This window comes from Lepidochelys kempii, chromosome 3 (genome assembly GCF_965140285.1).
Source record: "Lepidochelys kempii isolate rLepKem1 chromosome 3, rLepKem1.hap1, whole genome shotgun sequence".
In the NCBI taxonomy this organism is placed as follows: domain Eukaryota; kingdom Metazoa; phylum Chordata; order Testudines; family Cheloniidae; genus Lepidochelys; species Lepidochelys kempii.
In genome coordinates, this window is record NC_136382.1 from 139,482,759 (window position 1) to 139,510,387 (window position 27,629).

General features: G+C 37.9%; 1 protein-coding gene and 1 long non-coding RNA gene across 17 annotated transcripts in view; both read right to left on the minus strand.

Moving 5' to 3' along the window:
- The window catches only part of LOC140909285 (uncharacterized), a 35,205-nt gene extending 33,870 nt beyond the window's left edge, over nucleotides 1–1,335 (minus strand). Inside the window, exon 1 of the long non-coding RNA XR_012158165.1 lies at nucleotides 1,226–1,335. This is a non-coding gene — a long non-coding RNA (uncharacterized LOC140909285). The remainder of the gene's footprint in view (nucleotides 1–1,225) is intronic.
- The window catches only part of RGS7 (regulator of G protein signaling 7), a 429,184-nt gene that overhangs the window by 198,291 nt on the left and 203,264 nt on the right, over nucleotides 1–27,629 (minus strand). For all 16 annotated transcript variants that reach the window (XR_012158164.2, XR_012158163.2, XM_073338225.2 and 13 more), the window contains exon 3: nucleotides 13,857–13,953. Coding sequence is in view for 14 of the 16 variants with exons in the window: in XM_073338225.2 (XP_073194326.1) it covers nucleotides 13,857–13,953 (97 nt within the window). In the remaining 2 variants the exon portion in view is untranslated. The remainder of the gene's footprint in view (nucleotides 1–13,856; nucleotides 13,954–27,629) is intronic.

Genomic DNA, 27,629 nt, shown 5'->3' on the forward strand with positions numbered 1-27,629 from the left:
TATTTGAAATGGTAGTGGCTACAATGCTCTTAGATTCTCTCATAGGTCATCAAGTATTCTTCTCAGTACCCTGTAGCAGACAATGTGCCCCAATCGTAAGAATCCAGTTGATAAAGCTATTCTCGTCTATACACCAAAAATATGGAGCATGCAGAAAGCAACACGAGGCGGAACCCAGCATTGAAACGTATTAACTCTGGAGAAATCATGAACATTTGAATCCCAACTGGGGATTTTCTAAGGAGGTGATCAAATAACTTGCATGGAAGGGAAAATGACTCCATCACCTTAAGGACAGCTGTTCTGTTGGGAATAGACAGTTTCTCCAGAATATTCACCAACCACCATCTTCAAAAAGTCCTGGTTTGAAAAGTGGTAATGTAAAAAATGCCACTTCTTACTCAGACTAGCTCCATCTGCATATTACTCTGACTACGCGTGCAGAGCCAGCGCAGCTAAGCAGGCTGGATTCCATTATTTCCAGTGCATCAACAACATCGTTTACTATGATCCAACCAGTCATACCTATACACAGAAGGCCGCAGTTGTAATACAGGGCCTAACCTAAAAACAATGAGATTGCACAGATGTTATCAAGGACATAATTAGGCCTACAGAATCTGGTGATGATACAGAGGGTCTTCACCTGCAGGTGTAGTGAGGGGGAGGGGAAGAGAGGAACTGCCATATCATTATGGACATGGCATTCAGCAGAAACCAAGACATCAAGGACCTGGGGGATGGACCATTGGCTTTTTTCCCACATGGCCATTTTATCCCAGGAAAGGGTAATCTGGCAACAAGAATAGACGGATACAGGAATTTCCATTCACATATAATGCAACCCTACGCTACTCTCAAGGGATCACCTAAACTGAATGAGGTGTCAGGCCTTTGTCTCTCTTCTGAGACTGTCAATTCTTGTGGGGATTTCATTGTATTTTTTGTTTATTTTTAACAGGGAAGTGTCTCCCCTAGTAATGTCAGTGAGCCCATCAACTCTTCTCACACACAGCACTGAACAGTCATCAGGTGGTAACAACTTTTGATCATTACTCAGATGGGTGAGATCAGAACTAATGACAGATTAAACACTTTTTCTTATTACTAATCCCCTGAGTCACCCAGTTCCCAGTGTTCAGCTCTTTACTCTCTGCAGCTTGCCCCTAGACAGCTGTACGAAAGCTGCAGGTAGCCACTGTGATTCATGCTTTGATTCACTCACCCAGCATTTGCAGAAGAGGAGAGGCAATATGACAGTATTTTCTTCTCAGCCTCTCAGTGCAACCCGTCAGCCTACTGAGATTGCCAGCTCTCTGGGATAGAAACTGCAGCGAGTGCAATGCTGAGCACACTACCAATGCTTTAAATAAAGCACGGTGTAAAGATGTGGGCAGTCCCCATATGCCCCCTTGTGGGCTAGATCAGCAATGCAGATGTGGCCCACCTTAATTTCCCCACGTGGAGCAGCTATTTAATTTAATTTAATATTTAACAGCCCATGGGCAAGGAGAAGTTGGCACACATAAACAAAATGCCATGTTCCTTTTAAAAAAAATAAGGTTTCAGGTCAGGAATCATTACAATGAACAATTCATCAGGAGCCTGGATCAGGGCTCCCAAACTTACAGTCCACACCCAAGTTCCTGAGTCAAGTTAGGCTTGTCTCCCAGCGCCTGGACGTGCAACTGCCCAGCTTCTGCTCCCTTCTCTGTATGGCACCACTTCCTGTTCCTCTTTACATGGATCAGCAACAGGGCAGGGACCGCATCTCCTTTATTATCCCCAGGTGGCAGGCTCCAGTCTGTCCTTTAAAGGAGTAGTACGGTTTTCCTCCCAAAACACTCTTTCACACACTACTTGATAATATTATTAATGTATTCACAACTAAAAGACTACAACAGTTTGAGGTCTTTAAGGCTATCAGGTAACAGGAAAATGATCAAGTTCTGGGATCAGTAGGAAAATTTCATGACTCCAAGGAATGGAGTTAGGAATAGATGCTCTTTTAAGAGAAGAAATATTCAAACTCCAAATGAAAAGGCACAGTGTGCAGTTATTATTCCAGGTAACAGTTCATATCTGGAGATATTTTGGAGGAGTCAATTAAGAGAAGGTGTTGCCTAATAAGAGTGGTCTCTTGTACAAGTTTTACTCTACACTATATGTACATAAAAGCAGTAAGTATACACACCTCCCCCAACTACCACATATATAAAGTTTTATATTATATATAAATAACAAGCTACGTTCAAAGAACATTAGGGTTGCAAAGTCAAGCACTCAAAGTTAGGAAATTCCAGAGTTAAGGTTGCATGTGCAACTTTAATTCAGTCCCCCTTGTGCATATGCATTATGATATAGTCATTCATTACATGATCACATACTATTATTCCAGAAATTGAAACAATTGCGAGTAGATAGGATGATGAAGTTTTGGTAAATTCTTCAACAATGTAACCAAAACTGTGTAGTAACACCCATGAGACTGTATATACATTGTATTTTCAGGATAAGGAAAAGAGGAGCGGCGTCCTCTCACTTTCCCTTAGACTCTAGAGGAGCCATTTCTAATGACTACCTGTGCTCTTCATCCTCTCCTATCATCAATGCCTTAAATTGTGACAACTCTCACTTCCGGATATCATTAATTCCCAGGACAACCAATAAGGTTTCTACAAAAAACATACCTCCTATGTTGGGGCTAACTGCACCATCTGTCTGCCTCTCTTGCAGCTTTTGCTGACTTGACAGCAAAGCACATGCCATGGATACCAAATGATAAGCCCTGCCTGGTGATCAAAATGTGCTACTGTTAGATTAGCATAAACATGTTTCCACTTGATTATCACATACTCATGTCTTGTTTCACCTGCATTGTTTAGAATAAACTCAGATTTTTGTGGCCAGCGAAAGGAAAGGATGCAACCCAAAGCAAAATCTACTCATCACACATCTGGGATCCCAACACAAAGTACCATAAAGCTTTCAGGCTTGACTTTTTCCACACCCATGCTTTTGTTCAGTCCACACTGCTCTGGACTGTGTGGAAATAGTCACCTGCAAACCTCATTGTATCTTCAAATGAAACTAGTTGTTCTTGACATCTCAGTGCTTAGTTTGTACACAGTGTTTGGATATGACGGGAAAACCCCATTCAGTCCACTAAGACAAGGCCCTGTTTTTTTAAGGGGTTGCATTGAGATGTCTTGGCCAACACCACCACTGAATTTAAAAACAGAATAAAGAGAAGGCTTCTTCTACCCATGATTTATTTTAAAAGAGGAATGTCTAACATCTTTAAAAAATGATATCAGAAGTGATTCACCAATATGTGGAGCCCATTTTTAGGGAAGGAGCAGTTTGATTTTAGAAAAGCAAAAGGGACAACAGGTGGTATTTTCATCACAAGACAGTTGGTAGAAAAGCAGCTGAGAGAAATGTCAAGTTACCTAGGCAACTGCTGGTGCCTCTGCCTCTGCATCTGCTACAATTCTATGGCATAGCAGAGGACCTTGTCCAGATGGTGTTGTGTGACAATTCCATGACAAAAAAGTGTGGATGCCCTTCAGTGTAACAGAGTTTTGAGGTGAAGGTTGCGCTTTACCAGACATCAGCACTTAGTCCATTACTATTCATAATAGTGATGGACATCAGAAGTAAGCAAATCCAAATGGGAGGTAGTACCAAGTTGATCTATGCAGATGATATTGTCCTAATGGCTGACAGAGAGGAAGATTTAGTCCAGGTGATTGATGCCTGGAACAGGGAATTAAAACTATGGCCCCAAAATGAGTAAAGAAAAGACTGCATTCATATGTATGACTCATACAGAACCAAGCCAGATAATATCAACATAGAGGGCAAGTGCCTAAGTATTATGGGGGCTGGTTAGCAGCAAATGTAGATATTGACAGAGAACTGCAAACAAGGTTGCTGAGCATGGGGAACTCTGCACAAGATAAGTGGAGTGATTTATGATAAATGGATGCTCAGACTATTTAGGGACAGCTGTATAAAACCATGGTAAGACCAGCTCTTCTGTACTGATCAGAGACGTGAGCGAGACAAGAGAGAGAGGTACTTGAGAAGACCTGAAGCCATTGAAATGAGATGTTTAAGGGCTGTGAGAGGTGTGACATTGCTGGATCACATGTGGAAACACATCATCAGGAGTGAGAGCAAGGTCTGTGTTATCAGCAGAAGCTGCAAGAGATGAGGCTGAGATGGTACAGGCACATACCAAGGATGGATGACAGGAAGGATTTGAGACTAGAGTTTGTGGGTGGGGAACAAGAGGAGGCCAAGAAAACAGTGCTTAGACTGTGCATGGGAGAATGGAGTGAAAATGGAACAAGCATTGGATAGGCACGCTGGAACAGACTGATCTGGCAACCCAGCCCCTGGTAGATGGGAAAAAGGGAAGATTATCAAAAGTGACATTTTGCTTACTGTACATCCCAGATTAAGATTCACTTCCAAATGGAACTGAAAAGGAACTGCAACTGGGCATATCCATCTGAGTTCCTATGGTTCACGTTGGGTCTCAAAGATTCCTAGATCAATGTTGATTCAATTATTATTTATTTGTATTGCAGTAGGACCTGTGAGCCACAGTCATGGAACAGCAGCACCTTTTTGTACTAGACACTGTACAAACACAGATTCAACTCTATGCACAGCATAGCATGTGCATTTTACTATTTACCTCCATTTTTATGATATATCACACTCACCACCAATGGTATCTGAGTACTATATATTTTAGATCTCCATAAATGTATACGGTGGTTTACCACAAAGGCTGCATGGCACCATCACATCCTGTCTTAAACAAATATGCCATGTTATGATGATCTATGAAGCCTTCAATATGAATTTTGCCAAAAGAAAACCAATTACTGCGTTGCATCACCTGCAAAGTATGAATGCTTCTTTTTGCCCAAATCCAGATCTGAACAGCTAGACTATTCCATTTGCTTGCTGTGTGCCTTTGGTTAAAACAAAAATGATCTCAGTGCTCTTCACAATCGCTATGATTCATATGTCATATTTCCTACATTTATTTCAAACAAGTTTTTATTCATTCACAGCCCTAGAGATGAACCCTGTGTTATGCAAATCACTCATCTCCTATCAATTTCTGATATTCCAATCAACATTAGTTGAAAATACACTTAGAATTTTTGGTGTGATGAGAGCTTTGTTGATTGTGGAAATGATTAAGAGGCAGCTAGATTGGCAGCTTCATTCTCACAAGGCATATTAAATCTAAGGAGACAATAATACCAAGCCCCCTCTTTTTTCCTTACCTCTTGCAAGACTTTCTTTCATCAAAACGTTAAGGCAAAAAAGACACAGCAACCACTCAGATCTGTATGTTTTGCTGCATTATGTACCTACACAAATTAATGCTACAAATGAAAACAGGTTAATAAGATTATTTTCACTTCACCTTAAGAGCATAGCAGAACCACAGCAGGCTGTATATCACAGCACACCACTATTTTAGATTTGTGCCTTCTGAAAATTCAAGCCCTGTGATTTTGAGCTTCACTGCTAAGCACAAAAGCTTATTTGGACACTTAGAAATGGCTAAATTGAATTTTAGAATTGAAGATCAAGCACTCAAAGCTTCAAAAGGGGCTTTGGGGATTCATCCTCAGTCACCATCTTGGATACTTATGTATAGACCTACAACAGCATGCTTGGAGCTATTGAAACTATAAACATGATTGAATCTCTGCCACAAAGAGCTTACAATTCAACTGCAATATAGAGATTTCAGTTGAGACACAAACAATGCATTGGCAGAGAGTGCAATTTCATGGCACTGAAGTTTGATTTTTTTCGATTATTATTTCAAGGTTATCACTGAGGGGCTTTATAGAAGATATTTTTCAAGAGAGATTTATATGAAGCAAACTGCTGTGTATGAGACGCCAATTTCTGCGACTGCTTTTATAGTTAAGCATTAGCTATATAGTAGCATAGCATATTTGGCATACATGTTTTTCCACTGGATTCATTCTACTTCCAAAAGTTCCATTAAAAGGAGTTCATGAGAAGTGCAGGATTGAATCTGTAAGCTTCCTCTTATGGAGCAAAACTAAGATGGCAACGAGAACTTTGCAGATCCCAGGGGAACCTGTCAAAAGCGTATCTTAGTCTAACAACATTATAAAATAATTGTTAGCAGAGAGTACAGCACTAATCAAGGTATGAGTTACTCTTCTCTGAGCCCAGTAACATACTCTACAGAGGAACTTGTATGGAAATATGCCATATTATACTAGATGCCCTAAATTATCACTCAAAGTACACCAGCCCTGTACAAACTATACACAGCATTGCACCATAATATGGGAAATGGTAACAAATGTGTGATATCAATCATGTATTTTACAGCATAACCGTCAGATTTCCCAGAGGTCTGAGGGGTGGAACATATTAGCACATTAAAAACAATGGGAGCTGGACAATACACAAGTCAGCTAGAATGTCCTTCATTACAATGTGGACTCCCAATACCAACTGGACGCTGGCAAGCAGGCTAGCATCTTTCTCTGCACAAAGGCTTTGGGAAACCGTAAGTGCTTGGTGCAGGCCAACATGTGTCTCCTCACCACTTTGTGTCTTTGTGGAACCCAGAGTGCCATGAGGCATTAATGTATGACCACAGGAAGTTCATGCATTAGGAATGTGCTCTATATACACTTCTATAAAAGGTTCTATTATTCCTTACCATATTTGTTGCTTTGACCGACTGCTTAGTTACTACAAACCTGGTGCTGCTGAGCAGTGTGCATCAGTGATGCAGATAGGCACTGTAAAGAACGCTGGGTGTGTTAAGAGGGATACACAGAAAGATCATTTAAAGACGTATACACATACACATTTTATATATATATATATATATATATATATATATATATATATATATATATATATATATATATATATGATTAACCTATCAGATAAACTGTTTCTGTTTTCTATATACTTTTTAAAATAAAATTACCTATTTTAATTGAAATTAGGAATCTCTCATTGCTTTTCAATCCACTGTTCTACATATTATTGCTCCATTCCTGTCATCTTCCCATTATTTTGACATTTCTTTGTGTAGACCCTGAATAGCAAACTGGAAGGGAAGAGGTCAAATAAGCCAGACACTCCTGTAATCCCCTCAGGAGATTTGGGGAAATTTCCATTAGCTGTTAGCAATGTAGAACCAGTGACATGATCTGGCAGTTCTACTTCCATCCAGCTGTGGGCAATGATCCATGCACATATTCGCTAGCCGATTAGTTACAAAAATGAATACCGCCTTTTGTTGTGTCTAGATATTTTTTAAGAGTAAGTGTTGATGATTATGAAATTCTCAAGATTCGAATGAGGTACTACACCTAATACTTTTACAGCATGTTAGACACTATACAAACATGATAAAAAGGCAAATCTCTGCCCCAAAGAGCCTATTTTACGTGGTCTATCTGGTTGAAGGTCAACAAAAGGCCACAAGCAATACAGTATATGTCAAATTTACTACAAAGGCATTTGAAGGAGCTGTCCACTTGTGAATGAAAACTGTGTAATGATGCACAACTTTAAGGGAAGCATTTTCTGAATAGATTCTATATTTTAGCAGCAAATTACAATTTCAGATTTGGGTACAGCAAACAATAAATGTATTGGAAATCCAGAATGACACAAGGATTCTATCCTTTTTGTACTGCTCATTTTCACATTTAGTGCATTAAACACCTTCATTCTTAAAATCTGGTTGCTCCTGCTGCAGAATTTCCAGTTTGCTGCAGAATTCCGTAAAGCAGTTCCAGAGAAGCCAGGGGGACCTTGCTTCAGAACTTTGGCCCAATTTGCTGCAGAGCACATGGGGCAATCCATGTAATCACTGAAAGAGCAGCTGTGTTTTTTTTCTTTCAAACATGAGCAGGAGGAAAATTCTGAGGGTGTCTTTTAAATTAGAAAAAAAACCACCATTGATTTCAAAGGCAATCTAGCAATTGAGAAGTGTGGACTTTGCCTGGAAGACAGATTTTACCCTCTTCTCATGCTTCTGAGAAAGACACTACCATTCCTGAGCTGCTACTAGAGGCAGAAGATCTCATCAGAAAATAACCTGGTTCTCAAGTAATGTGGAAAATAATCTTGAATAAGGGTCTTATCTGGCACGGAGAAATACATCTTAGGACAGGTGTATAAAATAAACATAAAAACTGCCATGTATTTGAATAAGGAGAAAGAAGACTGGAAATTATCTGTTAAAATGAAAAACAGCCTCTTCTTGCAGAGAGTATAAAATATCTGTATCTTTTTATCCTCAAACCCAAAAAGCTATGTAAATTTAACAATATCAATATATGAAACTATAAAAACTACCATCAGCAACCTCACTGGACAATTGTTTAACCGCATACTAACATTTTAAGATAGGGAAAGAAAAATAACATTCAGTGGAAACTACAGGGGGATAATTAGATAGACAGAATAACCAGTAATTACCCGAGTTGGAAGCTGGCCAGGATCACTGCTCTTGCTAGATGTGCCATAGGATGTTTAATGACCACAAGCACCACTTACAGCAGCGCTTGGGCCTTACACCCAAGTACTAGCCTGACCCCACTTAGCGTGAGATATGAGTGTATCACAGTACAATGCAGACAGTGGATTTTTTAGGCATGTGATTTTTACCGCTGTTTCTCACAAGGCTATCAAAATGCACTTCAATCATTTGGCTGATCAGCATAATGTGACCACTAATGGTTAGTGGGTAGCATGAGTAAAATGTTAGAGAAGGAAATGTCCTGAGGCAAACTTCCTGTAATTCTTTCAGCCTGGGTCCCAGTAGGAATTTGCCAAGTATGCTATTTTTAGAATGCTTTTATTCCTCTTCAGTGTTTGGATACAAGTATGCATAATTTGCCCGATCCTTTCTCTCACACATTTTATAATGTATTAAATTGTTAACTGTAGTTGTTATTTGCATAATAAGAAGTACAGTTTCATCTTGATTCAGAAGAACACACATGTGCGTCTTCCCATTAATGTTAATAGAGGTTAGGAGCAGATGAGTCCCTATACATGGGCCAGCATTGCTGTTATATATTTCTGTTTTCAGAGGTTTATAATCAGCTGTTAAAAATTTGTGGACTGAATCTTGGCACGCAAGGTTTTAGCCTGGGAGCAGATTTTTTCACAAAACTAGGACATAATGGGATTAAATACTTTGGAATCCATGGACCAAATTCAGCTGTGGTTTAACTCCACCGACCTCAATAAAGTTACACCACACGTGCATTTGGCCCTTAAGTATATAATATCACACACACACACACACACACACACACACACAGAGTGTAAATGCATATATAGTCTATATTTTCACATTCTTTGTTTTCAAATTATTTGAAAAAATCTGTTTTAAAACAGATCCTGTGAGATAATATAACAAATTTGCACTTAAAAAAAAAAGACCAAAAAAAATGCAACAAAAACAATGGTTTTGTGCATAATTAAATAATGATTTGATGTCAGCCCCTCCCCCCCCACACTATGTGCTTTTTCTATATGAGCACATGAATGTAATGTTGGCTAATTGTCCTTTTGTGCAAAGTTTACATGCTGATATAATCCTGCATTTGATGTTTTATTATCACAGCCATTTGTAATTATTATACATTAAGAGATATTTAGTAGCACAGATGTTGTATGTGTAAAAATCTTAAAGGATTGCCTATACAAAAATGACAAGCTACAAACACAACATTCTATATAAAAATCAAATGCAGATACAATTCTTGATTTGGAATTTTGCTAAACTGTAATGCTTTTAAAAACGTTAAGTGGGTATAATCAGTTATTTGACATTATTCTAAATAAAAGAGAACGCCATTTAAAGTAATATTTCACTTGGTGTTGTCATGATCAGTAATATGCAATACAAGTAAATGAAAATGAAAAACTCACTCTTGCATTTTGATGGCATAACTGTAATGTTGTCACTTAAGGACTTAATCCTGCAAACAAGATTGCACTTGCTTTACTTTACGTAAGTGAGTAGTTTAATTGGCTTCAATGGGAATGCTCTTATGGATAAAGTTAAGCATGGGTGTAAGTGCTTGCACTATCGGGGCCTAACTGTGGTAGACCAACAGCTCTAGCCTGTCTTTATTAGTCAGTTGAAAAACCTTCCTCCATTACATTGTGACCATCATTCTGGACTGTATTCCAGAATTTGTCTTCTATTTTTACAGCTTCAATTCATACTGAAATTTACAAGATTATTTAAAGACTCCAAGAAAAGCTGTGAAATCTTCTTTGTAGTGACAATTTTCAATTTCTTCTTTTAGCGACGTGTCACTGACCAGTTTGAGAGATTTGCAAGCTTCTTAGTATGTTGCTTTGCAAACACCTATGTAATGTGAGAATGTGGGCAAGTGTTGCTGTGAAAACCTGATGCATGGATTTTAGAAAATCCAAAATGGTAATCAGGATTTTATGGCTAAATCCTAATTTTTTCATTCTGTGCATGTCAAAATATAGTTTTCAATCATCTTTCCTTTTGTGAACTAAACAGCCATACACCATACTTTAAAATGTCTAATGAATGATAAGTTGTCTTATTCAATTATGACAATAACATAAAAATCATTTTAGGATAATTCTTCATTTCACATAAAGTCAAACTTCTTATACAGGGACATTCAGAGCAAGTATACTGTTTGGTATAAATGGAACTTTTTTACTTTAACCCACACATTCAGAATGAAGGTCCCCATGGTGCCATTAACTCTGCCACTTGCTGTCCAATTGTAAATAGGACAACTAGAAAGAGAACCCATCATATTGTATGTCAATTTTACTGTGAAATCTGAATTTATTCCATTAAGTATATGAAATATTTAAATACCCTGCCCACTCCCAAAGTTAAAACATATTTATTAAATAAATATTTGCCTATTAAAATATGATGGTTCTTAGTTTTAATGGATTGTGTAAGAGAAGACTCTGGGCACAATTCTCCACAGCTTGCGCGTTGCAAAGTTATGCAATACCTGTGCAAAACGGCTCTAGAACTCCAACACAACTCTGAGTGAAGAATCCTGGCTTGAAAATATTTTACATTCATTCACTGTTTTGTATCAAACTGTGGGATTCCTTCAAGGGGGACAGATCTATTATAACATGTAGGATAGATGATTGCCTGCAGCAGCCAAATGTTCTCTGGCCATTTTTTGTCTGAGAGATTGTGGGCCTGGGACAAGATTACATTTGTCAAGGTTTGTTCATTAAATGAATACCCTAGAACTGGCTCTGTGATCTGTTAATGATACCAGAACACAATGACAGTACTTCATGATCTTGTCCAATAACTTCACAGCCCTCAGTAAGTCCAAATATTGTCTTGCAGCCAGCCGCATCTCAAATGACACCTATACGCTCATCATTTTAACATCTTCCCATTGGCCAGACCATTTCCAGATAGACAACTCCACATTCAGGTTTAGCTATAAAGCAACCCATTAATTTCCACATTTTTTGAAATTAATGAATTTTCTCCCTTTAATGCTGAATTAATAAATGGATACTTTTGTTGGGAGTAGCAGTCAACATAGCCAGTACAACATTATACTTTAAGAAATCTGTGGCCACCTAGAGCTTCATAACTGGCAGATCATTATGGCAGAGCTGAGATACTCCTGCTCCATAAACATGAACTCTTAACCCATTCACTTAAGAATTACTATCAGCAGGAAAGGGCCTAGCACAAACTCAAGCAGTCCTGATGCCATCCAGTAGAGGGGAGTACTATACATGAAACTTTACTTTTAAGAAGAAAAGGAGTACTTGTGGCACCTTAGAGACTAACAAATTTATTTGAGCATAAGCTTTAGTGAGCTACAGCTCACTTCATCGGATGAATTCAGTGGAAAATACAGTGGGGAGATTTATATACTTAGAGAACATGAAACAATGGGAATTACCATACACATTGTAAGGAGAGTGATCACTTAAGATGAGCTATTACCAGCAGGAGAGTGGGGGAGGGAGGGGGGCCTTTTGTAGTGATAATCAAGGTGGGCCATTTCCAGCAGTTGACAAGAATGTCTGAGGAACAGTGGAGGGTGGGTTATCAACTTAATTATATTTTCATGTGTTCAGTCATTTGCATCCACAGAAATGAGGATACTTTGAACAGCGGGAAAAATATAATATGTTTGGGATGGAGGTTAATATTGGGTACTGAAAGTTACTGGAATAATATGGGATAGAGAGGATTTGGAGGAGGAACAATAAACTCTGATTCTTATAGTTTTAAGACAAAAAATTAAGATGAACTTGTGTAATGAACAAACCTCCTTCATAGGAGTTGCTGTTATTTCCACTGGAACCTGTGCTATTGACGAAAAGGTACCTTATTTTAATATAACTTTCACTAGTATGATTGACCATTTCTTTACAAGTAAAAAAAAAAACTTTTGGAAATAATGTCTCCTATAAGTAAACTGTAGACATAAGTCTGGACCTACAGCAGTCAAAGAAAGACAGAGAAGGTAATTAAGATGAATCCATTCTTGGGAACCCCACACTCTACATGCTTATGGGAGAAAAAGGTCCACTTCTCAGAGGCCATTATTTGTATGCTATTTTTTCTCTTTTAAACCCTGAATGGTTTTTATCCATTCTTAGGAAATATCTTTGGCTGCACTCCTCCTTTTCACTGTTCAAAAGACATCCCAGAAGTTAAATATTAAGGTATATAGAACATTTTGTGCTGCTCTACATGATGCAAATTTCTGCAAATATTTTATGTGATGGGTGCACCTTCTCCACTACAGAACCTATGCAGTTATTAGCCATTTTACAGTGTATCTGAAGTATAGGTTTGAACCAAGATGTACTTTAAAGGAATTCTACAGTCATTTGATAGCATGAATGGAAACAAAGAAAATGAAAAGGATTTTGCTAGTTGTTTTAAAAAAAATGGAGTGGATTTTTGCACTTATGAAAGAGAGACGCTAACAACATTCATTAGGACCATCTACGAAGGGAGCAGATGCTGTGAAAGCTTTCATGGTACAGCTCAGTCCTAGCCTCAACATCTTTGTTTTTTCCAGAATTCACCTCTGTTGGGCAGAAACTGATAAATGCAAATTGGTGTCAGTAATTTAGTGATAAATATCCACAAGGTACAAGTAGTTAATATATTTTAAAAAATGAAAATAATGATATTGACTACATATATGAACAAATAAGACAGATACATTTGCAGTTGTACCACTAGACTGAAACAAGGGACAGCAACCCTCATGCTTCTGATCATAAGTTGATTTTCTCTGGGAGTCAGTAAATAATTTTCATGTATGGTACTACAACACACACATGGCATTGTGGGATGGAAGGTTCCTTTGATGCTGCTGATATTCCAGTTCTTATGTTAAGATACTGGACTACATAGAGAATCATACTCAGTGCACCTGTAGCCTAAAAACAGACTTACAAATTAGTTTGAAATGAAAATGTGGTGCATTAAAAATATTGCCACCTACCTATAATTGCCTTTTCCTGCAGTAAATCTAGTATTGCCATTGCTTAATTTACCGGACTATCTAGAAAAGCCTTTGAGTGAATTCCTTGCAATGCATAGCAGAAACACACCCTTTTCCCAAGAAGTCCAGTTTTCAGTGGATTCATAATATAGTCAATTCTTTCCCAGATCAGATGACTATGTGGATTTCTTAGAATACTCAGGTTAAGTACATGACTGGTGTCCAAGAACCCCGTTGCACCACCGGTGCTTTGAACTGTATGAAATTCACTTTGAAGCTTACCAGAAAAGACACTGGGAATCTTGGAAAGAAAACTTTTGACTGTACGAATAGAAATCCCATTTTTCTCATCCTGCATCCGTGCTATGACATCTTCCATCTGAATATAAAGAAAAAATAAAACCAGCATTATTTCCTAGCAGAAATCCATTCTTTGAAAACCTTAATTCAGCCTCTCAGAAATGAGGGCCTGCTACCTTTATTTGACTTTTTTTCCCAATATTTTCATTTTTTATTTCAAGAGGATAATAAACCACAAGAACAACATCAATGACATGAGAATTTGTGCTCCAACAATACTTGAGAGAGGAATGCTGAGGCATAGCAGGGAGATTTCATTCTAAAGAGATTACAACCATTATTAGAGACAGAGTCTCACATTCTATTAATGTTATAATATTACCCAATATAAAAGAAAACAGTAGCTTTTAGAGCATCTAAAGCAGCTATCTAAATCCCCCCCCAAAAAAAGATTCCAAAATGGTGTCTGTGATAGTGTCATTCACAAATGGTTTAGATGTTGTAAAAGCTTTTTCCTCCATTCAAAAGCCCCAGTCCCTGACTTAAATGGAAGTTATGAGTTCTCACTTCCTTGCATGAAAAGACCCATGCAGTCTTTTTGGTGATTGAGGACTGTATCAAAAAGGTTATTTGAAACTAAAATGAAGCCTTTAAGTCAATAGCAGCCTATATTCCCACTTCTTTCTTGAGATGAAGAGAAAGAAAGGACAAATGTTCATGGTGTGATTTGCCTCCCACTGAGACAGTACAGCCAGAAATGTGGGTTGTTTTCTTGGCCAGCCAGCTACCAGGAAAAGTCTTCAGCCCTTTTGTATTATTATTTTGGGTACTTTTATTGTATTAGCTAATTTATGCCTGACTAGATTTTACAAGCCAACTGGGCCTGCACTTATTCTAATTAAAGCCAAAACCAAACTTCTGCTGGCTACAAATGAAAGCATGAGCAAGCCCTTTTATCAGGGACTCATGACCAAAATCCTGACAGGCTGATTAGTGGATCTATTATATATGGAATAAGATATGCTAAACTTTATCCTGATATATAGTAAACATTAATAAAGAAATACAAGTTAGACAAATTCTCTCTGTATATATTTTAAAAATATACAAATGAAATAATCCAACTAATAATGATTTTACCCTTGTACAGTCCTTCATCTTCATTAGTAATAGAATCCAAGCTCCATGGAAAATCCTTGGTTCTCTATGTTAAAGTATATTTTAAAATTTTTGATTACAGAGAATACTTGGAGACCCATTTATTGCAATCGCACGTGGATTATATACGGACAACTCAGTTAAGAGCACACAGGTCCAGCTGTATAGGCAAACATATGTTAACTTACAATGTATATCTTGTGTGTGAAGTGCACAGCATGATGTGGAAGACTAAAAATAATGCTTACAACTTCAGGTTACTCAAAACGTAACTCCAAGGAATGGAGATATTCATTATATTTATGAAGAATAAATGAAGTCAGTGCATGATCTTTGGATACACATTCTTTAAACTAAAATTGGATATTAGGAACTGACTAAGGAAACTGAAATAGTGTGACAAATCACCTGAGAGTTGGAATCTGGCCCTGCATTTACTATCTAAAGAATAAAGAAGACCCTTCTTTTATTGAAGTTAATGGGAAGGTTACTGTTAACCTCAATGGCAATCCTGAATGAAGAAAATGTCTGTTGGCTTTAGCATAAGATTTTCATTTCAGATTAAAGATCCATTTCCAACCATGGGTACATAGGTCTCCCACTGAAGTAACTAGGACAACTAGAGCAGAATTTGGCCCTAGGATGGTTCTATTGAATCTGCCTCAGAGGACTCTGCAGTGTTGTTACACTTCAAGTTCAGAAATGAAGATCCCCTGTACAAAACCTTGCTGAAGCTCTAAATATCAGCATTGTGGACTGACTGACTTAATCAGTATGCACTGATTATAGTCTAAGTGAGTTTGGATGTTCTGAATCTAGGTATAACAGAACGCCTGCCTCCTAATTAGTTACAACAGAGCTGGGGTTTCGTGCATGTGCTTAGTTGGATTAGAAAGCCTAACTTGTCTCATCTCACACCAACAGCACAAAAAATGGATTTTTTTTTAGACAATCACTGTACAATATTAAACATGAGATCTCAGAATGAAAAGTAGAAGAAAATGCTCGGATTTAAGTCTCCAAAACATCTAATTCAATATATCTCAGTACATAGCTCAATTCTGAGTGTGTTTAATTCTTTTTCCCCTGTTTTGCCTGTTTTAAATTCAGCAAATGTATAATCTCTTCCATTGCAAAACATTATGTCCTCATTTAATTATATTTGGGAAACAGTCCTCAAGGCATTTCTCCTCAGTTAGTCATCAACATGGACTCAAACAATACAAAGGATAGAACAGCTTAATTAGGGAGATAAAAATAAATCCTCTTCTAATTTTGATTGAGAAGTCTAATCTGGGAAACACAAGATGCCGTTTGACATAGTAGCTTGCCTTCTTGAATGTGTCAAAGTTTGCTGCTCGGTCATCTGACTTGATGGTCAAAAGTGAAGTATAAGCTGCTTTGTCTTGCCTCTGTAGTAGCTTCTTGCTGTTCCTTTATTATCTGCCTATCTGTTTAAACCAGACTAGCTTTGACAATGCATTGGGATTTATTAGTCTTAACCTTTATTTAAAAAAACAACAACAAAAGCTGGGGTGATGGGTTCTCAGGTTCTCACCTTTCCAGAGGTGGTGTTCAATACAGTAAACATTTGTCACAGTAAGATGGAATGGCAGACAAGGTAACATTGAAATACCTAGTCACATTACATGTAAGGGAGAAAATATCCAGCAATTTGGAAAACAGCAATTCACACCAGGTATCCATGAACATATTGTTATCGGTCTCCCCCTTGCTTCCATCTCCCAAATCTATATTTGAGGGAAATAGGTCCAAAAGCAGCACTCCATATTCAGGCAAAAGTCCCAGAGGTCAGTCAAAGTTTTTTCTGTGTATGGGATGCAAACTTGGTCCCCATATTTGAAGCAAAATCTATCTACACACTGATGGCCACACTCATTGTTGACTTGAGGCTTTTCAACTTCTAAAGAACTTTAAAAAAAATCTTTTATAATAACTATTAAAAGATCAAACATGTATATAGTGTTTTGGTTTGGTTTCCAATAACATTAAATCTCAGTGAGGGTGGCACTACATATTATATATTATCTCCTTCCCGTTTTCCTCTGGTCTTGCTCTTTATGAATTTATGAAAAGATTGAAAGTGCGAGGGTTGAGACAAGCAGAGGCCACGACAGAAGATGAATGGACATGGATGTACAGAGACCCAACTATGCTTACTTTAAGGAAGCAATAGCCACCTTTTATTTGTACTGTGCAGAGGTAGATGAATAATTGATATTTCAGTTCATTGGCAGTCACAAGCACACACATGCACACACACACAGATTCAACCTGAGTTGAAACTAAAATGTTTAGGAATTTTTGGTGAATTGGGAAAGTCAACAAAAACGATGTTTTGCATTGAACAGAACATTTAGTTTCTGAATATTTAACCCCCTTTAAGAATAATAAAAGCAAAGAAAATAAAGGGCTAGGTTGAGAAAAACAGAGGACAAGATAGTTGTAGTGCAGTTTCCCCCTCCTCTTATAAGAGATAGCCTAAAGGTTAGGACACTTACTTGAGATGTAGGACATGCAAGTTTGAATCCCTGCTCTGGAGCAGGGATTTGAACCCAGATCTCTCTTCTTCTGGGTGAGTGCCCTAACCATGAGGGGGGGAAGGATGAGATGAAAGCACACTCTTTGAACTCTCATGGAAATGATTAACCTCTGCGTGTTAACGTAGCAAGATGGAGAAATAGGGTACTTATAGTTCAATTTTAAACCAAAAGATATCCTTAAAGTAAGAGTTTTAGCCTTTATTCATACCAATGCTGTGCTGTGCTCCCATCAGATCTGACAAAGAAGAGCTGAGCTGATGCAATATTTGGATGAAAAATCTTTAAGGAACACCTACTGTAGGTGTTGTAGAATGGGGCAATGGTCATTCAGTAGGTTACTCTCTTCCATCCTAGTGATTACTGATGCTGAGCCAATGTGCGCATCTTCATGGCACTGTGTTGCCTTTTGGATGAGATGTAAAACCAAGCATTTATCAAGATATCATAACTCTTTCCTAAGAAAAAGGGTGTTAGACCTGGCATGCTGGAAAAAAATTCAGATACACCACTATTGTTATCTTCCTAAACATCATCTACAGTTTCCACTGAATACAGTGTAGCTCACTTCCTGCTCTAAGCTGCCAGGCTATGTTGTGCACTGTAAAACAAAAACAAATGCATTTTAGCAGGGAATGTTTCCTCCACCTAATTCAAAGGGTTAGTTTAACTTTTAATGCTTGCATACTGCTTTGAGACCTTTGAATGAGAGTTGTATAGAAGGGCATTTCTACTGAAATCCTGCAGTTATTAGTACATCAAAACACTCATTATCTTGAGTGATTAGGGATTGCAGGTTTTCAACTAGACCAGTTTCTTTGCTTGAAATAAAAACTGTAGATTTAAATACATAGGGACTTATATCCAGTTCACTGCAGGTGACACATGAAAGTTATTATAACTAGAACTAAGAAAGCCATTTTTATGTTGACATTGAAGAAAATATATGTAATTAGAATGTACTAGATGCTTGACTCAGATTGAACTCCTAGAAGTGTTTGTTTTTTATTGCTCTCACCAAAATTAGACTTGGAAAGAAAATTATGCCAACAGTAGGGTAGAATGAGTGTCCCATGAGAATTATTTGCAAAAAGAACAGGAGTACTTGTGGCGCCTTAGAGACTAACCAATTTATTTGAGCATGAGCTTTCGTGAGCTACAGCTCACTTCATTGGATGCTCATGAAAGCTTATGGTCAAATAAATTTGTTAGTCTCTAAGGCGCCACAAGTACTCCTTTTCTTTTTGCGAATACAGACTAACATGGCTGCTACTCTGAAATGAGAATTATTGAGATTTTGAAAACTTTTCCCAGCCTGAATCAGGATGCAAAGTAAAAATTTTGAAGATTTTCATTAACTGATAATCTGCAAAAAAAATTTAGGTCAAGACAATGAAAACATTTTGTATGGATAATTTCCAGACATTTCTTTCTCTTTTTTAAAACTTTTTTTAGCATAAATTAGCTAAAGTTTCTGAATGAAAAGTTATTCCAAAGCAAAAGTGAAACTTTTCATTTTGAAATTGTCAAATTGGGATGTTCCACCAATTTAAACATTTTTTCCAATTTGTTTTCAAAACAGAAGGTATGTCATAACAGACCCTTTCCCACAAACAGTTTCAGTGCCATTTTCCAATGAAAAACATTTCCTCAGAAAGTTTCCAGTCAGCCCTAATAATGAAGTATGAAAGACATCTTTTTATTCCAAACCTAAAGACCATTTTGAAGAATTTCTGTAGACAATTAATTCTCCTGCAATTCTCAGGTACATCTGTGTGTTCAAGGGATCTTTCCATTTTAGTCTTTTGTAGAATTTCAACAGGTGGACAAATTTCCAAATTCTAGTCCCCTTACTATACCACTAGCTCCATGAGGAAAAGTGGCTACAGGACGAAATCTCACAAACTCCGAATCTACAGCATCTGAGAAAGATTGTCAGGTAGAAGCCTCATTGATCAAATGAAAAATAGGCTGTTATTTCATAAGTTTCATAGGCTCATAGATTTTAAGGCCAGAAGGGGCCATCATGATCATATAGTCTGACCTTTGCACAGTGCAGGCCACAGAATCTCACACTCCTGTAGCAGACCCAGAACCTCTGGCTGAGTCACTGAAGTTCTCAAATCATGATTTAAAGACTTCAAGTTATAGAGGATCCACTATTTACTCTAGTTTTTAAAGCTGTAAGTGCCCCATGCTGCAGGGGAAGGTGAAAAATCCCCAGAGTCTCTGCCAATCTGACCTGGGGGGAAATTCCTTCCTGTCTCCAAATACGAAGATCAGTTAGACCCACCAGCCAGACACCAGGGAAATTATTCTTTGTAATAACTCAGAGCCCTCCCCATTTAGTGTCCCATCTCTGCAGATATTTGCTACTAGCTGTTGCTGCAGATGGTCACATGCCATTGTAGTTAATTTCATCATACCATTCCCTTCAAAAAATTGTCATGCTCAGTTTTGAAACCAGTTTGGTTTTTTGCCCCCACAACTCCTGATGAAAGGTTGTTCCAGAGCTTCACACCTCTAATGGTTGGAAATCTTCATCTAACTTCAAGCCTAAAACTTGTTGATAGCCAGTTTACTTCCACTTGTTCTTGTGCCAACATTGGCTCTGAATTTAAATAACTCCTTCCCCTCCCTGGTGTTTATCTCACTGATGTGTTAATAGCGAGCAATCATATCTCCTCTCAGCCATCATTTGGTTACAAGCCAACAAGCCAAGCTCATTAAGTCTTCTCTCATAGGTAGGGTCTCCATTCCTTTGATCATCCTAATAGTCCTTCTCTGCACCTGTTCCAGTTTGAATTCATCTTTCTTAAACGTGGGAGGCCAGATTTTCACACTGTATTCCAAATGAGGTCTCACCCATGCCTTTTATAATGGCAATAACAACATTTCCCTCTCTACTGGAAATACCTTGCCTGATGCATCCTAGGACTGCATTAGATTTTTTCATGGCCACATCACATTGGTGGGTCATTCTCATCCTGTGGTCAACCAATACAACCAGGTCTTTCTCCTTCTCTGTTGCTTCCAACTGATAAGTCCCCAGTTTATAGCAAAAAATCTTGTTGTTAGTTCTTAAGTACATAACTTTGCACTATTAAATTGCATCCCATTTCCATTGGTCCTGTTTTCAAGGTCCTCCAGATCTTCTCATATGATATTCTGGAACTCCTCCATATTGGCAAGACTTCCCCACTGTGTGTTATCTGCAAATCTTATTAGCACACAGTTTTTGTGCCAAGGTCATTAATGAAAATGTTAAATAAGATTGGTTTCAAGACCAGTTCCTGAGGGACTCCAATAGTAACCTCCCTCCAGCCTGACAGTTCACCTTTCAGTATGACCCATTCTAGCCTTTCCTTTAACCAGTTCCTTATCCACCTTTCAATTCTTGTATTAATCCCCATCTTCTCCAATTTAACTCACAATTTCCCATGTGGTATTGTATTAAATGCCTTATGGAAATCCAGGTAGATTAGATCTACTGCATTTCCTTTGTGTAAGTAATCAGTTATCTTCTCAAAGAAAGAGATTGGGTTGGTCTGGCATGATGTCCTTTGTAAAACCTTCTTGTATTTTATCCCATTTACTATTTACCTCTATGTCCTGAATTACTTTCTCATTCAAAATTTATTCCAGGACCTCGCATACAACTGAGATCAAACTAATGGGCCTGTAGTTTTCTGGAACACGTTCCCCCCACCCCACTCTTAAAAATAGGTACTATATTAGCAATTCTCCAGTCACCGGGTATGACCCCTTAGATTATGTATACATTATAAAACCTTGGTTTGGGGATTGCAATTTCATGTGCCAGGTCCTTTAATATTCTTGGATGGAGACTATCCAGGCCCCCAGATTTAGTCCCATGAAGCTGTTTGATCTACCCCACTCAGAATGTTTTTATGGTCTTACTATAACATGATCAACACATCCATGAATGTAGTCTAAAAGTTCTCAATGCTATCCTGATTTTTAGTCCATTTAAGAATAAATATGTTCCATTTAAAAATATATATATACACCATTGTTCCATTCAATTCTCATGCTCACGTGCTGCAAATGGAATATGTCTTATGGCAGTAATCCTATATCATCTCAAAATAGCAACAATTGAAAAATGTAACATGTTTTAGAAAAAGCTTTCCTGCAACTTGGGGCAAAACACTTAAAGAATTATGCCACATACTAGATAATTCTCTCGCACATAAATATCCTCTTTGAACTTTGAATCTATCTTGAGTATACAGTTAGCTGCATGCAAAACTGATACCGTCAAGTGCTTGTGGAATTAGAGCAGAAAATATGAAACAACAGTGCAATTATTTGTGTAATCATTTTTCAAATGTTCGTTTGTTTTAAAAAACAGTTAAAGTAAAATATGGGTTTTAACAGAACTGTTAGAATATATACATACATATAACAAGCAAAATTCACAGAACAACTCACCAAAACTTTTTCTTTATTACCCTATACAGTTTTTAGCTGAAACACATCAGCAGGTGGTCAACCTCCTGAAGCGAAAGTATTCAGTGCCTTCAGTTTTAAACAAGGAGTTTCAAACATACATCAGATTTTATGTAGTTTCAGCCACACAATAGGTATGTGCCTTGCCCTCTTCTGTGAGACAGTTCACAGATAAAGACACGGAAAATAATAAATCACCCATGGATCCAGCATTCACTCTGAGGCTTAGACAGCCGAATACCTGACCTGGGGCTGCAGTGCACGTGTGTACAGGCAAAAACATAGGTGTCTAGAAAACTTTTACTGCAAAATTTTAGCTGCTAATCTATTTTAGGCTCCAACATGGTCCAGAAGCAGCTGTGAGGGGTGGGGTTTGTAACTCCCTGTGGGGCCTGATTTTAGGGCTTAGGTGCCTAAGTCCTCTTATGAATCTACCCCTAAGATTCTAAATAGCTTGGGAAATGCAATTAAATTTATCTAGTTATATTTGCTAGAACTTTATTTTAGTAATATTATTCTTGATTACGTCAAGATCAACGCATTACTGATATGCGGCAAGACTGGGGGAAACACTGTTTATGTGTGGTAAAGATTAAGGTTTACTTCCCATTATGTGTTCATGTGTATCTATCTTGAAGTTTTATACTGACACCCATCACCGTAGTATTTATCTTCCATGTAAAATCAACAGCAAAGCCCCTAGTGGATTTCACAGAGTCTCTGGCACGTCTTCCTTTTCAGGGGAAGAATATCTCTGCTTGAGGTAGGGTTTTTGTTTTAAGATTTGTTTTAAATTTTTTTTTCTGTTGAATAGAAGAGAGAGTCAGTGTTGTGAGTCATCCTTGTGATGCTAAAGCTTTTTCAAAGAGGAAGGTTTGGCAAGTGTTTCCTAAAAGTGCTCAGACTCTGGATTTGCATGATCTTCTCTGGAAATTTGTCCCATATCTGAATCCCCTTGATTAAGAGCCCACTTCCTTCTGGGCTCTGTAATCTGCATTGACCCAGAGAAGTACAGTTGTCTCAGTGTTTCATAGATTGAAATTTGACCTCTACCGTAACTGGAGGAATAAAGCCTTATCTGTTAAAACTGGCATTGGAAGCTGACTGGAGCCACTGTAAGGATTGAGCACAGAACTGGGGTGCTCATAGCACCTTAAGACATAGAGAAGGTGGGCAGCTGCATTTTGTGCCATCTAGAACCTGCACATCATCTTAATGTTCAACTTCTGATATAGTGAATTACAGCAATCCGTCCTGAAGATGACAAATGCAGAGATAACAGAGTCTTCATCCAAGTAGGAAGGGATAAAGTTTTTTTAGCAAACTGGAGGTAAAAAAAAAAAAAGCATTTTTAAATAATGGTGCTAACTGGTCATCCAGGCTTAGCCAGGTCATCTTAGGACACAAACAAGACTTGGAGGTTTTGCACCACTTCAATGAACAAGGGCAGTATGCCTTCAGTGGAAGGTGGAGACAACATCACAACTAGTTCTTCAAAGCATTTCCCCTTTGAACCAGATCACTTCAGTCTTGTCTGGGTTTAGCTTGGGCCAGCTGCTCTTCATCCAATAATTGATTCCTTGTAAGCAGCCTGATGTTTTGGTAGTAACGGTGGTTGTGTTAGTTGAGAATTAGATATATACATAAGTGCCATCAGCATACCATTGCCTGTTATGCCCCTGGGGGGTCTCACGCTCTCTCCTAGTGTTCTCAAGTAGACATTGAAGAGAAGCAGGGATAGTATGGATCCCTGCAGATGGGAACTTTCAGAGAGGAGGGGCAGTTTTCCAGCCAGCCCTAATGGTGGGTAACACGAGTTCTCTTTTGCAAAAATTTGGAGGTTTTGAAACTTGTTTCATTCCACATCTGGATGAAACTGAGACCTTTCATAATTCTTCACAAAAAAATGGGAGAAGGGGAAAAGATTTTTTTTAAAATCTTCTACCACAGAACAGCCAATAGCCCACTGGTTAGGGCACTTACTGGGGAGGTGGAGGAACCAAGTTCAAGTCCTTGCTCTAATGATTATATTGTACAGAGTAAATTTGAACCTGGGTCTCCCACCCAGGCTACATCTCATAAGAGATGGGGAAGAAGGGCACCACCACAGGAATGTGCTGGGGAGCAGGTTCTGGGAACAGTGTGGGACCAGGGCAGGCAGGGAGCCTGCCTTAGCCCCACTGCACTGCCAGACTTCTAGCAACCGGAGATCGTGATTGACTGTCAGAGGCTCCAGGATCGACCAGTTGATTGCGATCTGTGGTTGATGACCACTGTACTAATCCCAAGGACTTGCCACCAGATCAATATGTATCTCAGATCTTGCCCAAACACCATGCTGCCAGCCATTCTTTAGTAAACTAATTAAAGATTTATAAATAAAAGAAAAGAAGAAGCTTATACTCAAGCTTTTAGGTCCCAGGTTCAATTCCTAATATGGTGGCCATCACATAGACAGGGTATCTAAAGGAGTGTTTACCAAGGGGGCAATAACAGTTAACTCTTTACAGACATGTTGAAACCATTTACTTTCAAAATTAATCAGCTCAGATGGACCCTTTTTCCCTTCTCACTGAAGAAGTGCATTGAGTCTTCCCCTTCTGCAAGTAGCAGTGTGAGCACTGTTACCTAGATACTTATTCTTGAAAACATCATTGTGTGTAATGTAAAATAAAAACCGCTAACATAAAGTAGTTTTGCCAGTAGCCTGGAAACTATAATGCAAACTATAACCACTTATATAAAGGAAAGCAAAGCAGGAGAACTCTAATCAACCCTCTGGTGACAGGAAAGTGGATTTATCAAAGCCAAGCAATAATTCATCACTGTCTCTTGTCTGTTATACTATTTGCTAAAGCTTCCTGTTAATTAGACCATGACAAATTTAGAGAAATACATGGTTGTCCTCATCATGAAAACAAAGTGCCTTTGGCTAAGTGATTACACTGAACTTTTACATACATCCTGTGCATAGATAACTGGGTTGAACTGTGCTGAGGACAGAAGATGCATTTCACAAAGGATTTTTGATATTTCAAACCATGGTTTCATTCTGAATGAAAGTTAAACCCCCAAATTTTGAAAATTCTCTAAAGAAAGAATTTCAAAAAAGGGTCAATTAAAACATTCTGTTTTGGTAAAATAACAATGTCTTGTTTTGATTTAGACTTTATTTTATTTTGTATTATTTACAACATAATACAAAAGTAATTTTAAAAATGTTAAACATTAAAATATATTGACTCCTGCTTTTGACTCCTACTATATTGACCCCCTACTTTTCTCATAAAAATGAATTGCTGGCTAAATCAATGCAATTTCATGAAAGGTTTCAATTTCTGCATATTCTGATGGAATATAGTTCCATAAAAATTCCTCCAATCAGCCCTAGAACTGGGCTTTTAACACATTCTGTAACTCAGACATGCAATACCATGCTTTATATGATGCAAATGTTTCTCTGGTATCCACAAAAAACATGTGAAGCACAAAATATATAAATTACTCCCCAGGAATTATTACCAGTTCACAGCACTGACACAAAATTATCTGACTAATATAACATTTCTCATTGTTTAGAAGTTAATTTAAAAAAAATACCAGCTGTAGCAGATATGACTCTCCAGCAGTAGGCAGGTATTCATTTTTGTGGGATGCAAATATATGCATTGACAAAAAAAAATGCTACCACTGTGAGTAAATGGGAACTGCTGCAGGCTTCACTCTGGGGCCAACAGACTGAAGCCAAACAGCTGCTGAGGGGTGGGGCCTTCTTGGCCCAATACTGTTTTGTTAGTCCTTTAAGCTTAGTGTTGGGTCTGTCACCTCCATCAGAGGAACAAAAAGAGCGCTGGCTTATTAAATGAAAACAGAAAATTAAGTTAGCCATGATTCACTGATCAATGGACTTCCTTCAGGTACTCTCTGTAAAAGAATATATATAGCTACATTTGGGTGTAGACTAGAGTCGGTTGGAGAAACTAGGACAGAACCATATTCCTTTGGAATATGCAGCTCCATAGAAATTGCACTTCACAAAATCTGGTCATTTTTACGAAGGGGAATTTTCTACAATGTTAGTTATATTATGTATCTTATTACAACCCCAAATAAAGAGGTCAATATCAAAACAAAATGTTTTGATTTGGTTGAAGAAAAAAAAACTTTGGAAAAAAGGAACTGTTTCAGGTCAGAAACAGAAGCTTCCTTCTGAGAATTTCAAAATGTTCAGTTCTCTCCCTGATTTGGAACTAAGCCAAATTTCAAAAACTTGAATCCTTCACAAAACAGAAATTTTGTTCTAGGCATGACTATAGTGTACACTACAGATAATTCCTGAACAAGGTCTTCATGGTTAATTCTTCATAGGTTAATGTTTTCAATCTTCAATCAATATGCACTATATTTAAGATTATCTTTTTATACCATTATACTAAAGCCTGGGGTTCCAAGCCCCAACACCCAGGGCTGAAGATGAAGCCTGAGCAACTTAGCTTCACAGGGCTCCCTGTGGTGTAGGGCCCTGGGCAGTTGCCCTGCTTGCTACCCCCCAATGCTGGCCCTGGCTTTTATATGCAGAAAACAGTTGTTGTGGCACAGGTGGGCCGTGGAGTTTTAATAGCGTGCTATAGTTGGGGCTCAAAAGAAAAAGGTTGAGAACCCCTGGCCTGGAGGACAAGGGAAGTTACTTCATAAAAAGGCTAATTTGCCTTCAGAATACCGGCCAATTTAGACATTCCTAAAAGACATCAACTTGTTTAAATATTTTGTACAAGAAATCAGTTTTAAATGATCTTGTGTTTGATCTTTTTTATTATAGTCAGATATTCACTGTATCTTCACTTTACTTTACTCTCTATATATTGATTTTTCTCAATTAGAAGGATTAAGTCAGTTTTTGTTTCTTTTGTAATACAAAAGTGCTTTTGGCCAGTACAGCAGAAATTGTTAAACAGATTTGAATTCTGTGGACTCTGAAAATTGTGATTTTGATACTAGGTATTTTAGAAACAACAAATAACTGCAAATAAAAAAAAGTTTTGGTTGGTCAATGTGGTAGATAGAGAAATAGGAAATTATAGGTTCTTTTGTTATAATAGTTTGTAAACAATGAAATCTGGAAATATATATGCATGATGAAAATGCACATATATGAGTTTTATATTCATGAATGATCCATTCTTTAAAACATTTTGTTAAATGAGGGGTGTGCTTAAATTCAAATATACTTTATGCTCATCTGACTTTTGCACACAAAACCTCTGATTTGTGTGTGTACATGTAGGGATGCACACTTAGGCATGCAACACTTTCAAACTTTGGACCTGGAAGTCTGGTTGAGAAGGTAAGAAAGTACTAAGTGAACTAAAAACTAGAACTAATCACAATATTAGTGATGGTGGTGAGTAAAACACCTGACACAGTGGTTTCTCTTGTAATCACAAATGGTGGGCAAAACTGTTCCTTGGGATGCTCTCGTTTGCTGATGGGAGAATAAAGCACTAGAACCCTCTTCCACAACCAAAGCCCTGAATAAGCAAGCTGAGCCAGATCTCTCAGCAAC